Raw genomic sequence first — 17,752 nt, forward strand, 5'->3', positions numbered from 1 at the left:
TCACAACTGTATTTATTCCTGCAAGAAGAACATAATAGTTAGAGGCTAATCTTTAAGCCTATCACAGTTTATTATAATCTATACTGTCAGTTCCCCATGTAGGGTTTCCTGTATTATTCTTTTTAATCTCAGAAAAGTGTGCAGGTCCTTTATGTACTCAGCTGAAGGCGCACAGAGACGCACCGCTCCTGCTGCTTCCACACCCTCCTCCACGCCATGTGTTGCAGGAGAAATCAGTTATTTTTAACCAGAAATTGATTCTACAAAAAAAATCATATTTTCTTTTTAAATGTGAGAACTATTCTCTAAAAGATTGGGGTGATTCTTTACATTGGGTTGCCAGATCCAGCGTCCTTTATCAGGTGCATATAAACGACCAAATGTGCCATCGTCTTTTTCACAGTAGCTCCACGCGCTGTTTTCTGAGGCTACAGTACAAAAAAAAAATAATACTCAAACAACCCGGGTACAAAAATTAGACATTTGTTTGGCAGCTTCATCCTACAAATCCTGCCACCTGTTTCCAGCGCTGATTTCGCCTCTCTGATTCCGTCCAATGGGAACGAACGGCAGGACTGGAGGCGGAGAAAGAGGGAGAGAAGTTGGAGGAGAGAGTGAGAGACAGATCCGGGGAGACAGTGAGCTGTAGATTGAGTGGAAGTCGGTGGAGTCTCATAGTGTATGACAGGCTTCACTGCTCATTTGAAGACCGGTACCGGACGTCCAGCTTTGTGTTTTTGTTTCTTGCCTGTTTTGCCGGTGTTTATGTTGCCGGAAATTTTTTGACGTGCAGCCACAGGTTGACCGATTTAATCCAGTCAACATGGATTACACCTCTTCATCTCGAGTCGATTGCCACTGAGGGGGATCGAAATGGGCACCGTCGAGAGATCAGCGCTGATTGAGAAAGAAACAAACTGAGCATATCAAGTGATTTGAGACGGAGGCAAACATCTGTGGGGAAGCGACGCACAATTTCGAGAGACAAGCGGGGACCTGTGGAGGGATCTATATGAAAGGAGGCGAAGCGAAAAGATGATGGGATGGCCGTGACAACATGAAAAAGAAAAAGTGTGGTGGTCTATTTTCATCCAGCCAGTGATTCAACACAACTAACCTGGGGGACAGGGACTGGAGAGAAGAGGTAGGAGGTAGGTAGAGAAACAGACAGGGAGGAGGGGGGTGTGAAGGTGTCTGGTTATATCATACTGAAAGTAGGTTATTGTTTTGGATCAATCAAATGCACAGAAATGCTGCGAACTTATGCTAAACTAAGGAATGCACACACAGAGTACCTCTGAGGCTATCAAAAATAGACTCATGTGACATTATTATCCTTTAGCCTCTGAGCCTGATCTCATTTCCATGGTGTACACCCAGAGGATGTGCACCATCCTTCTGGCCAACAACAGTGTAACACAGATGACATTTTATGGCACAAATGGCTGGAAGCATTGTGGGATGTGAGAGAAGGAGAGGACACTGGGTAACAGAGACAGAGAGCGCTGAGAGGGGCTGACTGGGCAGCTGACTCAAATGCGACTCAAGGAATAACATATTCCCCAATTATGGCTACTTTTCTTCACTCTGCTGCACCTCTTTGTCACACGTCTTCCTCTTTTGGAGTTCAGGCTATTCCCTCATGTCTTTTAACTAACCGTTATCCATCACAAAGCTCCCCTACTCCTCCCTCCGGCCAATCTCTCTCTCTTCATTACCGCCGTCAATGATAAATAGTCTGTATTCTCTGTCATTTTTCTCCTCTGTCAGTCATTACAGTGCTTCTCTTCTTCTTTCTGTGTTTGTCTTTAGACAGGTGCCTGGCCACAGCCGTGACCATGGAGCCTCCCCCCTCTCTGAGCCTGGCTCTGCTAGGAGGGAGCGAGGACGAGGACCAGCGCTTCCTCCTTCCTCTGGGCAGTATGTCCCATCCCTCCACCACTGGCAACCAGCCAGGATCAAACCACTCCAACCACATGGGAGGATCAAGCCTCGACCGTCTTAATGGCAGCACCCCGTCCCCGTCCCCTGCCACGCCCAGCTTACCTCCAACATCGCTCCCCAAGTTGCCCCTGTCATCCTCCGGAGCCCAACCGCTGCCTCCACCCATCCCCAACGCCCTGCACCCCACCAGCACCCCGCTCTCATCCTGCCTGGGATCACAACACAGCCTGAGCGGAGACAACTCTCCGGTCTACAACGCCCTCTTTTACTCCTCCCATTCGCCCTCCATGGAGCGGGAGAGGGACAGAGAGCGAGACAGGGACAGGGAGCGAGACAGGGGCTGCAAACACAGACAGGCCAGCCCTCTGGTCCACCGCAGGGACAGTAACCCCTTCACAGAGATCGCCATGAGTTCTTGTAAGTACACAGGCGGGGTCATGAAGCCCCTGAGCCGCCTTAGCGCCTCCCGCAGAAACCTCATCGAATCAGACAGCAGCAGTGAAACCAAAGAGGCAGGCGTTTCAGCTGTTTCAGGGGCAACGGCCGCTGGTGGGCATGACCGACAGCGGGAAGCCCCTCCTACCTCCTCGGTGGCCCAATCCTCTACCAATCAACCGCCACTTCAGAGCCCGCCAGAGATTGTGATTTCATCCAAAGAAGACTCGCCATACCCCAGAGCAGGGTATGAAATCACCGATTCCACGTCCAACCAGATGTCCATCTACCACCAGAACCATGCGCTGGTGGAGAGCAGACGGGCGCAGCCAGGGAGGGGCAGCAGGCGGGAAGGGGTCGGGGCTGTGGGAACCGGGCCCAGAGGCAGCACCTCCAAGGCCCCCAAACGCAAGAACCAAAACATTGGCTATAAACTGGGGCATCGCAGGGCACTGTTCGAGAAGAGGAAGAGGCTGAGTGACTACGCCCTCATCTTCGGGATGTTTGGGATCGTCGTCATGGTGATTGAGACGGAGCTGTCGTGGGGCGTGTACACAAAGGTGAGGACAGACCCATGACACTTAAAGGGATTTACACATAAAGATCACTCTACTAGACACTGTTAGCCTGAATCTAGGTATTCAAAGGCTTTTTTGGAGCTGGATCCCCCCCGAACCCTGATGATGTCATAGTGATGTCATCACGGTTAGCTTGGCCTTGGTTTGGAGGCTACAAATTAATTGAAGAAAACCTGTGAGGGTGTGAAGTTTGTAAGACATGGTGGTTACCAGGCAGGGCCACTCTGATTAGAGACTCTATTAAATTGCATTATGGGAAGTGTAGGATCCAGTGTTATTGGAAGTTTGACTTTTAGTAGGGACTTAAAATCTGAATATCTCGGCCTCTGCTGCTACGATTTTGATCATTCTGCTTTTAATCGGTCTCTCTTAAGTCCCCCAACTAAACTGACTTTAAATAATAATTTGGTAGATTGGCCCTTTAATGTCGTCTCAGTACATTAAAGGTGTCAAACCAAGTCTTGAAATGCCAGACCAAGCTTTAATGTTGGTTTTGGTGGTGTGCACTGGTGTTTAGCTGGGAAACCCTTTGGTTAACATCAGTACTTTTTCAATCTTTTAGGGTTATTTCTTTCTTGATAGTAATCAGTAAAAGTGACAGGAAACACAGGATGTATTTAGGAAATGTTACAAAGGTCTGGGGAAACTGGGGACATTAAATGTGAAACGTCTTTAACACGTCAGCACCTCGAACTTCGGCTGCTCTGATCGGTTTGGTGTCCAGATAATTGGAGCCAGTGTTCACCAGTTAATTCATGACTGGTCCACCACTCACAGTCTGACCAGCACGCTGCCCATGTTGTGTGAGGGTTGTGTACTGTAATGACCAGGCTTGACAGTTGCTGCTTCTGAATGATGTAATACAACAATGGTGAGGACATGGGGGGGAGCAGATTATCAGTACGAGGCCAGGATCTCATTTGTCTGTGTAATGGGGAGTGTAATAAGCTGAATGGGCCCCTGACTGCTATTGTCTGTTTATTTTGGTTGTGTTCGTGTATATGTGTGTGTGTGTGTGTGTAAGGATCCCAGTGAGCCTCGGAGCATGCTGTGCTCACCTTCTCGATGTAAAGATACTTCTGCTCTTCGTTCATCCGAGCCTTATGTAACTAACAAGGCGGAATCATTTCTGCCACTGATGAAGATTTTAATATGAGGATGACGAGTTGTGTAAAGGAGAACAGGGGATCAATGAGGAGCACAGATTTATAGCTAGCTTATTAGAATAGGCCAGCTGGGTGTGTCCCTCATCTCTATCTCCCTTCTTGTTTGTCTCCAGTGGACTCTTGGCTTCTCTGTTGGTGTCGAAAAATCTGCCTTTGTGTCTGCTTCCATCTCATTACTTTATGAAAATCACAGTTTTAGAGCTGAGTCTTTTTATTAATGAGATTTCATAGTTTGGACACTCTCCCTAAATCCCTCCTTCTCTTATCCTCCTCTCTGTCGACCTCTTCTTCTCCCCGAAGGAGACGGCCGACTCTTTCTATGCTCTCTTTCTCTGTCTGTCTCTTTCTCTTTCAACTCCTCGCCTGCTCTCTTTATTCTCCTCTCTCTCTCTCTCTCTCTCTCTCTCTCTCTCTCGCTTTCTTTCGTTCATATTCCCCCTCACTCACTCGCTCTCCCTCTGCTCCTGTGCTCTTGCAGTGGGCGTCAAACTGGGGGAGTGTGATCGGAAGAGAGAAGCGGCTGGGCGAGAAATGAAAGGCTGTAGAAGGAGAGAAAAAAAGGGAAGGCGATAATGAAAAGCCTGATTTAGGTTCTTTAGCCACATTCCTCATCTCAATCAGGCAGCGTGGTCCATCAATAAGAAGTGACGGACAGCTGCGAATCCGAGCCTCTGTGTTTGCAAGTGCTCTCTTTGTATTGGTTAAATCTATGTTCATTAAGATATCCAGTTAAGAGCAGGAGGAGGAGGAATAGTATCTCTGCACCTCACAGTCTCCTTCAGGGTTGTACCTTTTACTTAAAAGAGTTTGAACCCACAGCTGCGTCAGCGAGCCTGATCAAAATTCATTTTTACTCGCAGGGTGCCAAGTTACATATTTTTTCAGTTTTTATGGTTGCAGATTTGGTTTGCCTCCAACAGATACTGGAGTTCCATCAGACAGTTCAAGCCCTCACTTAGATAATTGAGGTGGAAAGAAGCCTGCTGGTTTGTTGTGAGAGAAAAAAAAAGGATGGAGATGATGAGGATGAAAGAGAGGACGGAGCGGGAGATGGATGGGAAGATGGCAGAGTGAGAAGTGCAGAGGTTCATGCGGCGCTTTAAAGAGGAAAAGCCTTGAATGATTTCTGCTATTGATTATTGATAATCATTCACCCACACATGCACTGTCCTCCCCGGCACACATGTGCTTCACAATCTCGCACACTGAAAATGGATGCCGCCTCTCGGAGGCGCTGGGTCGTATTGACAGAGATTCTGGATACGTGGTGTGAGAGCGTGGGGGAAATGTGATAAGGAGCGGATCATATTTCAGTATTTATGTATATAAACACTCAGCGTCCACTTCATAACTACACTTAATACAATACAATGAGGTAACACAACAGTGATTGAGCCTGTGGCCCACTGATGAAAGCCTTTGCATTTGCAGTAAAAATCACAAGCGTTGCCCAGTTAGTGACGCGTTCTCCATCAGTCAGCAGTGGTTGGTCTGCCAGAGAGGGTAGGCGGAGCTTAGCGGCTGCTTTTCCGGTCTCTGCAAATGTTGCGAGTAAACAGTAATCTACTATGGCTGAACAAACAAAGAAAAGATTGATGACTACAGATAGAACTTCAAAAATAAGTGAAAATCCAAAGAAAAACAAACAAATTGGACGCTCAGATGAAGCAAACAGTCTGAAAAGGGAAAGCGACCGTCAGTGAGGAAAATCAAGAGTTACAACTGGAGCCAACCGTGAACGAAACATATGCAACACTGCTTGGAAACGTGCTCCCGCAATTACCGTTCAGCGCCATAGGTGCCGCCAAAGAGAACGAAACAGAGATCTGCAAGATTACAACTTTAAATATGTGAAAATGTTGCGTTTTAAACGACACATTTACTGTATTAATAAACAAGAGCTTTATTATTGAGGTTGTAGTTTGCCGTGGTATTCAGCTGGATTACATAATATTGTCTGTCCCATTTACATACATGAGAAGGGCAGAATATTTCACCTTTCAAAATAAAGCGCCCACTATGACCTCAACAATAAACAGGAAGTAGAATTATTACCTTCCTAAAAACAGAAATGATCAGCTTCATAATGTAGAATCACATAGCATTAGATCACAATGCCACTGTTGACCGCCTGTGCGTATGTTGTTTCTACCCAACCAGCTGCTCGCTCTCTCTCTCCCTCTCTCTCTCTCCCAAAAATAGAGATGAAGAATAAGAATGGAACTAAACAGGGTGGGTTGGATGGTGCGTGTGTGCGTGTGTGTGTGTGTGTGTGTGTGTGAGGAAGGATAAAAGGAGAGAGGTTAACAGAGGAGGACATGGTGTTCGTGACTGTGGGTTCAGTGACTAAGCATATGTATATTCATGTGCAGGAGCAGATTCAAACGCTGTCAGCACACACTGTGGCTACAGCTGACATTTTCAATTCATTGTATTATAGCCTCCATCCTCCGTTTTTATATTGTCTCATTCAGTCAACTTCAAGACAAAGTCCACGGCTGCGTTTGAGTCACATGAAGAAATAACGTCTTTTATAAATGTGTGTTCAGGAGTGGTGGAAAGTTACTGAGAAGAATATTTCAGAATTTATACGACTTTAGACTTCAACTTCTGAACATTTAATACATAAATATTCAACTTTTCACTCCACTACATTTATCTGACAGCCATAGGTTCATGTTTCTTTTCATATTACTTCACAGTAACCTTGTTACAGATTAAATACGGATATATATATGGAAAATAAAGTAGATCCACTTCAGCCAGCCAGGACGAAGTGTACACATTGAAGCATCAGTGTTAACAAAGTAATACTGTAATATATAGTGTCTTGTAGAAGTAGTTATCCCTCTTGAACTTGTCATGTTTCAACTGCAAATAAAAATGGATTTTATTGCACATTCACTCCTGATAATGTTCCCCTTACATTTGCTGCGGACCCCAAAACTGGCCAACATTTTCAGCGTCTGACAGCCAGAAGCTCCCGAATCTTTCCTCGATCCGCAGACGTCTTGTAAACGATCCTTCTTCTTCTTCAACCTCGGATGTTTTTCTTTGTCCTGTTACGTGCTGTTCTTCTGTTGTCGCACCGGTCGCGTGATACAAACGTCATAACCCCGCCCACTCCTGACTATTACCTGCTGCGCTCACACGTCGACTCACCTCCGACTTCTTGCAGACATTTTACCAGGAGGCTGGTGGAGAAAAGTCTGCATAAAGTCGGGGTGAAAGATGTGTTCACACATGTGGCCCACCTGGACAATGTCGGCGCAGTGCATGTGTGAAAAGGGCTTTGATGTTGAGTGCTCTCCTGATGGCTGGCTTCTGCACGTACAAGCAATTGCCTTCAGGTTAACTTGTGCATCCAACAGATATCTGCTGCTTGGTGTTCTCTTGTTTGCAAATCAAACCTTTAAAAGCTAAAATGTCAATTTGAATTCCAGGTTGTAACACTGTAAATGTGGAAAAGTTGAAGGAGGAATACGTATGCAAGAGCATCTTCATCCTCTTCTTCTGTCCTTAATTAATGGACCTGAATTCTTGCTCCAGCATTGATATTCAGCGCTCTCGGCAGCAGCAGTGGATTCCTATACTGTAAATGTCAAATCCCAGTCGTTGAGCCGGGATAGATTCTGCAGAGAGAGAATACTGGATGATGAAATAATTCATGAATGTGAAATAATTTCGTTTGCTCCCAGGCAGACTGTGACTTTTCCTGCAAAAACTATCGAAGACTAAAGAAAAACTCTGAGATTGAGATCATAACTTATGTTGACACTTCAGCGTGTCGAGCTCCACGCTGTATTTTTAACTTCTTCTGTGGCTCCTTTTTGGTGGTTGGTGTCACCAGTTTGCCGCTGACCCAGGACCGTGACCCTGTTAACAGCAGTAAGGGCACAGATCCTCGTCAAACCACTTTATGAGCTTCTATTATTGATTTTATTAGGAACAGGTTAAATGGGAGGGCTCCTTGCCTGACATGTGTCTCTATCTGAGAATAACCGAGGCCTTCGGACACCTTGGACCTTAGCATGTGGCCTGTCGCTGTCAGATCAATAGATCATTTCACAAAGACCCGTGTGGCTCCTCGGGGGCCCCGGCTCCATGCCACGTTTCATGGCCTGCTATGGAACATGGCTATTCTGAGGAAACACACAGCTGCTGTCAACTTCACCTGTCACGCTGTCACACTTGACACCTCGACGTACAGATGGTGTTGCATGTGTGACAGGGCTGGGGTATCATGTGTAAGCATGCATCCACTTCCTGTCTATTTTTTTTACCACTAGCATTAATGATTTCATAGATTAGAAGATGAGCTCGCTTCTAGAGTTGTACCGATAATGATGGCAGCATCTGAAAAGACGCTGACACCCCCTGAAATGCGGTATTGATTAATGGATATCAGGTATCGGGTATTGACGAGTATGTCAGTCAATGCACCCGATCCGATGTAAAAAACAAACTTGTTTCACCACGTATAATTCTTCTGTCAGTCGCCTACATTGTAAGTTGAGCTGTGCTGCCAGAGATGTATAATGACTACTGTTTTAGTACTGCACAAAAGAACTGATTTCAGGTTGTTTATCACCCGACAATATTGAACAACAACAGTGCAGAGAAAAATTAAGAGCGGCGAAAAGAGCTGTTTTAGAGCGGAAAAAATAGGATTTCAGGTAGTTTATGATGTGACAAAAGCAGGCGATAACAATGTAAAAGCTATTGTTTTAGAGCCACCAAAGAGGACTGACTTCAGTTAGTTTATCATGCGCAGTGTTGGGAGGGTTACTTTAAGAATGTATTCTGATACAGTCACTAATTACCTGTTAAAACACGTCATCAGTTACCTTATCCAAGCATCACAATTTTAAAATAACGTAACAGATTTCTTTCAGTTACTTATCTGCAAATAAAGACAAGAGAAAAGAAGGTTGTTTTTTTTCACCACAGGCCATGGCAACCATAGACTGTTGAGTGTCGTAACGTGTGTGCGCGCGCAGGTGCATGGTTTTATCAGACAGACAGTTAAGGAAGGAGACACCAGATGTTACAGCATCTTTGCTATTATATCGTCTTCATTTTAAAATGTGTTTTAAAATTGTAATTCTGCTACTAATCCCCGTTTTTAATGAATGTATCTGTAATCTAATTTCCTCTTTTTTTTCTGTAACTGTAACAGAATAGATTGCCTTGTTTGTATCATAATTACGTAACGCCGCTACTTTCATTCCGTTACTCCCCAGGCTGATCATGTGACACTGTTTAAGAGCGTCAAAAAATACTAATTTAAAGCGAAATTTTTAGTTTTAGAATGGCAAGAAATAATACTTCATGTAGTTTATGACGTGACAACGGCAAACAACGACAGTACAGAAGCTTCTGTTTCAGAGCGACCAAAGATGACTGATTCCAGGTAGTTATGTGACGATGGCTAAAGCCGACAGTGTGGTGAAGGTCAGGAGTACAATGTTCGTCAGAGCTAGTGGCATATCAGCAATTAAAACAGCTTTAGTCGCAGTCTCAGTTTCAGTGTCTCTTCAAAGCTCCTCTGTGGACACGAGAGAGAGAGATTTACTCTCAACTCTTTAGTTGTGATTAACTGTTGAACGTTCTACTGTATTCATTCTGTGTATTGTTTTTGGCTGACTGCCGGGGTCAGCCCTACACATGGGTCTGTATGTGACTGACTGACAGACTGACTGAGTGACGGTACTTTCAGAGCCGTAGAGAGAGAGAGATGCGACATCGCAATGGCGGATCATGGAGCATATTGGACCTCCACCGACGCGACTCTCTTTCTATACGGCTCTGGATACTTTGTTTGGGGAGTAGGCGGGGCTGCTCCTCCGCTGCTTGTCGGCTGTCCTCACCAACATCCACAGCACGCACCTGCTTTCAAACACGTCATCATCGGCCTCATAAGGACAGTCCTTGTAACACATTGCCCACAAAAGCGCACACTGACCTGATGCGGTCAGCCACACACCAGGTTTTGACCAAGTCTTGTTTCATGTTTTATAAAGAGTTTAACCTGAAGAAATGTGTATTTTTTAATCACACTGGATTTGGATCAGTACTCAGTACCATCCACGACACCAGATCAGGATTAGCGTTGGAAAGCTGCTGTATATAATGGTATTGGAAAGTCTCTGCTCGCCTCCCGTCTCCATGCCCTTCCTTACTTCCTTTCTTGCATCCTTTCTTCAGGGTGTTTGTATCCCTCCTCCGAGTCTTTAATACGTCTTTGTTTCCCTCTGGGGATCATCGCCGTCCCTGGAGGCTTACAACAACTCCGTCTCCCCCTTCCCCGCCCTCGCTCCCCTATCTGTGACATTTCTCGCAGACATTTACTGGCTGACCTTTGCAGGCCTTTCTCTGCGAGGACACTTACAGTGGCTGCGTGCTGCTGTTCAGACAGTACAAGACGATCATCAGGGAATTAAACTCACCAACTGCCACCATATTCTATCAGCCATCTCAGCACTTCTGCACGGCCCCTTCCCACCTCCCCCTGATCCTCCCCCTCTCTTTTCCCCGTCTCCGCTCCGCGCTGTCTTCATCTTCGAGATCACAGGCTTCTAAGGGACGCTGGGTCCCACAGGTCTCGCTGCTAACAGGTACAAATATGCTCATTTCTTTCAGTGTAACGAGGCCTGGCTACCTGTCTGTGTGTGTGTGAGTGTGTTGGTACACATGGGTGTGTTAGGACTTGCATCACCCGGTGGTATCATAACAGTCACGTCACTAAGTCATGTCCTCTGAGAATACACACGTATGGCGTGTGTGTGTCTTTATATCTCTATGAATCCAGCTCTGTCATGTTAGTACACATGGATGCACCTGCCTGTGTGTGTGTGTGTGCATTCACATCTTCCTTTGTGTGGATTTAATTGAGTGTGTAGGTCTGTAATAGTGTGTCAATGTGCAGTCGTGTGTGTGCGTGTGTGTGTGTTTATCCTGGTAAGGTGACATCGCTCCTCTGTCTACTCCCTGTTTCCCTGGAGACTGATTGCAAGGAGGCATCGCTCAGTCAGGGAGAGACCCCCAAGGCTAACTCATTACAACACACTCTCACACTCACACACACAGACACACATGCATCACCAACATGTGTAGTGAATGACTTATCGCTATGAGAGTAATGGGTTGTTAAGCAAAGTGTATTTGCTCCCACATCTGTGTCAATAAAGGTGAGATGGGGACAACTGGGGAAAACCTGCATCCAGATACTAACTGGTTTGTTGTGTGTGTGTGTGTTCCTCGCTGAGATTACTTTTAGGGACACATTTTGGACTAAAGACCAGTTTAGAAATTGTGGACAAAAAGTGCCAGTTTGACGGGGCGCCGGTTTAGCTTAACGGGTAAATGGGGCATCCCATATACAGAGGCTACAGACCTGCATGCGGCGGCCCCAGGCTCGACTCCCACCCTCGGCCCTTTGCCGCCTTTCATCCCGTTTCCACACTTTCCACTCTCCTGTCTCTCTCAATAAAGGTACAAACTGACAAAAAAAAAAGAATCAGTTTGACAAGTATATGTTCCCCGAAAGTAAACGTGTGTGTGTCTGTGGGTCAGCTAATTGAGCTAAAGAAGCTCAAAAAGCTTATTATCTCTGCACGCTTCCCTCCAAGCCGTTAATCAATAACACTAATCACTCACTTCTGCACAGCTGGACTCAAAGAAACAGGAAAGAAGAGCGTACGCACACTTTAGACATGTACATGCAGACGTGTGCAGCGTGTGGCAGGGACTATATGAAATCTGTAGACCACAACTGAGCTTTATAACTGTAGGACAGACCAACGGTTTCATGCCATGTTTAGCCATGTGTGCTAGCCCTGCTCAGTCCAAAGTGCAAAAGGCCGACTTACAGTTCTGCAGTTTGCTAACTAACACATTAACATCTTTGATTATTCTGCACACAAGTACAGTCGTTAGCAGTTTAAAGGGATGTCGTTGCAATCTTTCTTGATAATAGATTTCTTGGTTATACTGGGAGAAGAGAGGTGTTACTATTATGATTTATGGCTCTGTCCTGAGGCTGGACATCATGAAAAACGCCATCGTATTGTGTTAATGTTGACAAATATTCAGCTGAAATATGGTTTAAGATCATGGACATGTTTCAACAAACTAATGTTACATAATCAGAGTTTCTGTTTTCACTTAAAGCTCCTGTGAGGAACTTTCGCTCTGTGTTGATTTTGGCGCATAGTTGTACATAGCAGTTTCAGGCATTAAAAATAACTTTCTAGAAATAATTAATCTATGCTGATGGTCTGGTTTGCTTTTGTAGGTCATATAGAGTAATCAGAATTAATTTCAGGCTGTTTCATAACCAGCAAAAAACTCCTCACAGGAGCTTTAAAATATAAAACAAAGCAAAATCTGAAAATGTGCAGTGCATCTCTGCAGCACTACAGTACTACATAATGCTTTTTTACCTTTATCAAAAAAAAGTTGCAGCTTTTGCGAATCAAGTTTTGCACTTTGCCCTTATGCAGTTGATGATATTTCTTCTTAATTGTGCAGCCCAGCTCTGTTATACTCAAGCGAGATGACGCGCGTCACCAGGACCCTGAAACTGAAGCAGCTACACAGACTTCAGTCACTTTGAATGTGATTATTTGAACAGTGTTTAGTTCACATGTTGTTCAGTGAGAAATACAGCAAGTGTAAGTGACCCACTGTAAAAAGAAGAATTTGTCTCCGTATGGTTCAAGCTGAAAGGAAGTCGATGCCCTTGCATGATGTAGTATAACCCCCCCGTGAAACCACAACTTGTCATTAGCCAGATACTTAACGTATAGACAACAGAGTGGTATTGATCGTCCTGAGAGTGACTCAGCATATTTTCTATAATGTACCCAGCTGGCACTGACGTCAGTGTAACATTAGACAGCCGTTGGACTAACATTTATAGGATGTTCAGTTTAGGTGGGAATTGAAAATCAAAGCTCAACACTGGGCTGACATCAACCCAATCAATGATCTCTGTCATCCACGTTGGCAGACAAAGAATTTAAATCAAACATCAGGTCTCCATTGAGACGCAATGACTGGCTGACATCGACCTCCAAGTTTGTTGACATTATGACGAACAGAAGAAGTTGGGTTTTGGTCACAATATATATATATATATATATATATATATTTTGCACATCTATTTTTGAACATTGTTCATTCACTGTGAGGTAGTTGTCCATCAAGTAGGTGAGCTAGCTGGTGTGGTACTTCCTGTGCTATAAGTCTAACAGTGGCTTATAGCACATGCAGGACTTGAAGGTGGGAAGGAAGTAGGGTTTGACCCCCCGAATGCTAAGAAACTTTTTTGGGGGGGGGGGGGCTTTTTGCCTTTATTTGACAGGGCAGCTGAAGAGAGACAGGAAATGTGGGGAGTAGAGAGTTGGGGATGACATGCACCAAATGATCAGCAGACCGGAACCTGCTATCAGTGCGACAAGGACGATAGCCTCTGGGTGCCTGCTCTACTAACTGAGCTCACCTTTCAGCTGGAAGACTTTTTAAAAGACAGGTCAAAAACGGATTCCAAGGTAGCCAAGCACTTGCTTTGCATCCCTGCCACTTCAACCCCGTCGGAGAACATTTTTCCGAAAGCTGGAGTTAGTGTAAGTAAATGGAGAAATCCCCCCTCCGTCGTAGTAGCAAAGCTTTGAATACAATCGAATAATTGCTGCCGCAGCTTTGACCGAAAAAAGGAAATCGGGACAGCCCTAGAAGGAAAGTATGTCTAAATGGGATTGCTATTAAAAGTTAGATTTTAGTCACTTAACACGACAACTTGAAACCATCAAAACATCAGCATCACCTGTCGTTTGTGTGCAAATTGCATTGGCATTGGTCGTTCCTGTAGGTAAGTTTTGGTCATCTGACGTTCAGCCACACTTGTGGCCTGCTTGGAGGACATTTGATGCAATCCAAAACTTTATTTGTAAATAAGTACAAAGACACAAAAATGTGTTTTCTGAGCCAAATACAAGAAGAAGAAAAAAGCTTTTGCTGTTCTGCACATTGAGTTGGTATAGAAACGTGCATGCACCGGCTCTCCTATTGAAGCATGGAAACGGCTTTAGCTCTCTGTTGCTGTATTTATCTACGTATTAATGCAGGTGCTTTAACTTAGAACAGCAAACAGGCACGAGAGGTGTCCAGTTACTAGAATCAACCACTGCGAGCCAATTAAGATCCCGAGCTCTCAGTGGCATGTACACACGTTGCACCATCACAGCCCGGTCATTCACTATAAAGACAGAGTAAGTGAAGTGGAAACAGGCAGGAGCTAAATGCTCCCGACAGTGTGACGGCCAACAGACTTTAGAAGGTAAAGACAATGAATGAGGGGAGGAAGCAGAGGGAGACAGACAGGAAGTTAACTCCAATAAAATCCCATTTCAGCTCAGCTGTGTTCAAACAGACTCGGCTGCCGAAACACAAGCCTGCGTTTTTCTCATTAGCACAACAATGTTGGCTTCCTTCGCACCTAGTTTGCCTCGGCGAGTACAAATGAGATGTAAGCAGCGGAGAGAGTATCGGAAAGAGACAAAGTGAGGAAATAAAAAGACAGCTATGAGGCTGTGGGCGAGCCGATGGAGGAAATCAGAGGAGGGCCACGGATAGATGGTGTTTTCCTGGTGTTGTGCGCTGGCCCATAACCACATTGATATGAGCAACAAATGAACAACACTCCCTTAATGCTCTCCTTGAATGTGTGTGTGTTCATATTTGTGTTTGTGTGTGTAAGATGCTAGAAAAAGGCGATCTCATATTAGATCCTCTCAGATTTTGATTAGGACACAGGAAGGAGTCTAGAAGGATTAACAAACTACACTGTGTGTGTTTCTGAGTGTGTGTGTGTGTGTGTGTGTGTGTGTGTGTGTGTGTGTGTGTGTTGTTGAATTAATACCATTAAGGCCATGAAGCATCTACACAGACCCTAAACAGACACAGTAACACACTAACACACTCTATTTTCCAGGAGGCTGACTTGCAATATATATTCATGAACCCAAAATGCAATGCAGATTGTGCTTAATAGCATCATGAGGGAAAGGCTGAGTAATGTGTGTCTAAACTGGGAGAGCGGCCTCAGATAAAGAGAGTGATTGGCGATGAATGCTTAATAGCATCCTCCTTAACGGCCCAAATATCTGATCTGGGACGCCGCAGTCTTACGGCGGCTCAGCTCTTCTCTTGTGGAGACCTTGGTGAACTCGAGTATGAATGCACTTTGGAGTTGTTATAATCCGCGATTCAACATGTAGTCCTTGAGCCAGCGTAGACAAATGAATCAATTTAAAGAGTGTGGCTTTTTACACCACAGCTCTGAATGCAGGTCAGCAGCCGAGTTTTAATTCCAAAGCTCAGAAAACGACGTCTGTGCACAGAGTTTACAGGTTGCAAAGCTTTTGAAGCAGAATAATGACACTGAAATACTCAGTTAAAATGAATGACTTACACCTGAGACCTGTTGAAATACGCTGACAAAAGGTTATGTCCTATTTTGATAGTTCTTTTTCCTCTCTATTCAAAAATGTAAAGGAAGTGTGTTGATATTCTATATTTCTCCTTTCAAGAGACAAAACCAACAATGTTTTTCTTTCTTACAAGAATTGCTCCTGCAGCCAGCGCCTCATACCTTATCACTCTGTGCAGAGTCAGACCCCCGCTGTTACCCAAATACAGTTAACAACACATCAAATAGCTTTTCTTTCATACACCTTACTGCTGTTTATACTCCACCCAAGGCGTGTTCATACTGCTGAAAATAGTCCCAAACAAATTTCTCTTTACACATGTCAAAACGTCAGTGACCTGATGTGCGATAAAAAAGAAATGACATCAAATAAATGACCTCAGCAGTAGGTAAAGGGGAGTTTGGTGCTCAGACATTGTAAGGGAGTCGAAGCTGGAAAGAATTAATTGATTTTTGTGTTTTTGTTTCATATGCTGACAGTAAGAAACTAAAGAATAACCAGCAGGATCTGTTGGTAGAGTGCCTCACATTGTCTCAGACTCCGCTCATGATGACTGTGATTCATATAATAACTGATTCAATTAATTAAATTAAATTATTAGGAGGTGCTGGTTTAGCTCAGCTGGCAGAGCAGGCGCCCCATGCACAGGGGCTACAGTCCTCGACACACTGATCGCAGGCTCAACTCCCACTCTCCCATTTGGTGCACGTCAGCTCCCACTCTATTCTCCTCACACTTCCTGTCTCTCTTCAGCTGTCCCATACAATAAAGGCCCCCAAAAATGTTTTAATTATTAGGTTATCAACTTGTATTAACTTAATGTTGTAATTCTGTTCTCCGAAATGTTACTGCTGCTACTTCTGGTGCACGTGGTTCTTACTGCATGGCTTCCCTCCTGGAGAAAGATCCTCCATGTGTCCTGTAAAAGGGTTTGTTTGTTTGTTTGTTTGTTTGTTTTGGAGTTGTTGCTTGACCAAATCAAGAAAGTGGTATAGGGCATCTGTTTTGCAGATTGACTTGACTTGACATTATATATGCTAAGAAGCTTATTGTTGTTGTTGTGGTCGTTATAGTGCGAGAAAAATCAAATGATAATGATAAACAGGACTGAGAGTGCACGGCCATGCTCGGGGCTCTGTGACGCTGAGCTAAAGCAAAGAAATGCTTTGGGCACATTGTTCAGGTTAGCATGTTAACATGCTCTCAGTGATAATGCATGTTAATGTTAATCAGGTGTAATATTCACTATTACCAGTTGAAGCTGGTGGGAATTTTTATTTCAGAAGGCGTTTGTTCATTAACCAATAGTGTTGGGAATTATGGCTCACCTGCACTATATTCTCCCGTGTCAACACACACACACATTTAAAATTCCAGCAGAATAACGTAGGAACAATTAATCAACGTCATTGATTTGCCAATAATTTATGATACAACTCTGTGTGACTACAGAGATGTCAACAAAAAAACAACAAGCTTGGCGGAGGTTTATAATGTTGTTCACCGTCGGCACTATGTTGTGGCTCCGCTGCACGCTACTTTATGTAGCGGAGCTGCAGCTGAAAAAAGCTGCCTGTGGTAATTCGGCATAAAGAGGAGTGGATCTATGGCAGACAGTGAAATTTGGGCACAACTATAAAAAGAATGGCTCTCACTAATGACTCGGTTCCCGTCGCTCCAAAGAGCCGCTCAAAAGAATCGGATCGTTCGCGAACGTCACAACACTATGGATCAAAGTATCAGATAAACAGAGATTGCTGATTGAAAATGGCGTTAGATAAAATGTCACGAGAAAGACGTTTTGTGTGTTTCAAATTCCCCAGCAACTCATTCTGTATTTTTAAAGATATTTCTATTAAAATCAAAATGTTAAGCTTCTTGCATCACCGCATGAAAGCTCAGCGAATCACAAAAGTCATCAGAGTAAATTGTTGCATCCATGCATTGCACAAGTGCACAATCTGGTGCCAAGTCATCCAGTAGATGTTGAGATAATTAGCTGAGTGAAAAGTTAAAGCTTTGACTTGAAGGTCAAAGATGGCCGAAGACACACGGATACATCCTCTGGTGACAATCAATGTAAAAATGTCGTGATAATAAATCAGATACTTGTTGTACACTGGAACAAACAACT

General features: G+C 44.4%; 1 protein-coding gene across 1 annotated transcript in view; it reads left to right on the plus strand.

Annotated features, from left to right (window-relative positions):
- Positions 1–642: 642 nt before the first annotated feature.
- kcnn3 (potassium intermediate/small conductance calcium-activated channel, subfamily N, member 3) overlaps positions 643–17,752 on the plus strand; it is a 58,576-nt gene continuing 41,466 nt past the window's right edge. Inside the window, exons 1-2 of the mRNA XM_069656088.1 lie at positions 643–1,151; positions 1,813–2,939. Of these exons, the coding sequence (XP_069512189.1) occupies positions 1,839–2,939 (1,101 nt within the window). The 5' untranslated portion in view covers positions 643–1,151; positions 1,813–1,838. The remainder of the gene's footprint in view (positions 1,152–1,812; positions 2,940–17,752) is intronic.

The sequence above is a fragment of the Semicossyphus pulcher genome, unplaced genomic scaffold (genome assembly GCF_022749685.1).
Source record: "Semicossyphus pulcher isolate SPU_LCO1_2020_fin unplaced genomic scaffold, fSemPul1.0.p SCAF_9, whole genome shotgun sequence".
Taxonomy (NCBI): Eukaryota; Metazoa; Chordata; class Actinopteri; order Labriformes; family Labridae; genus Semicossyphus; species Semicossyphus pulcher.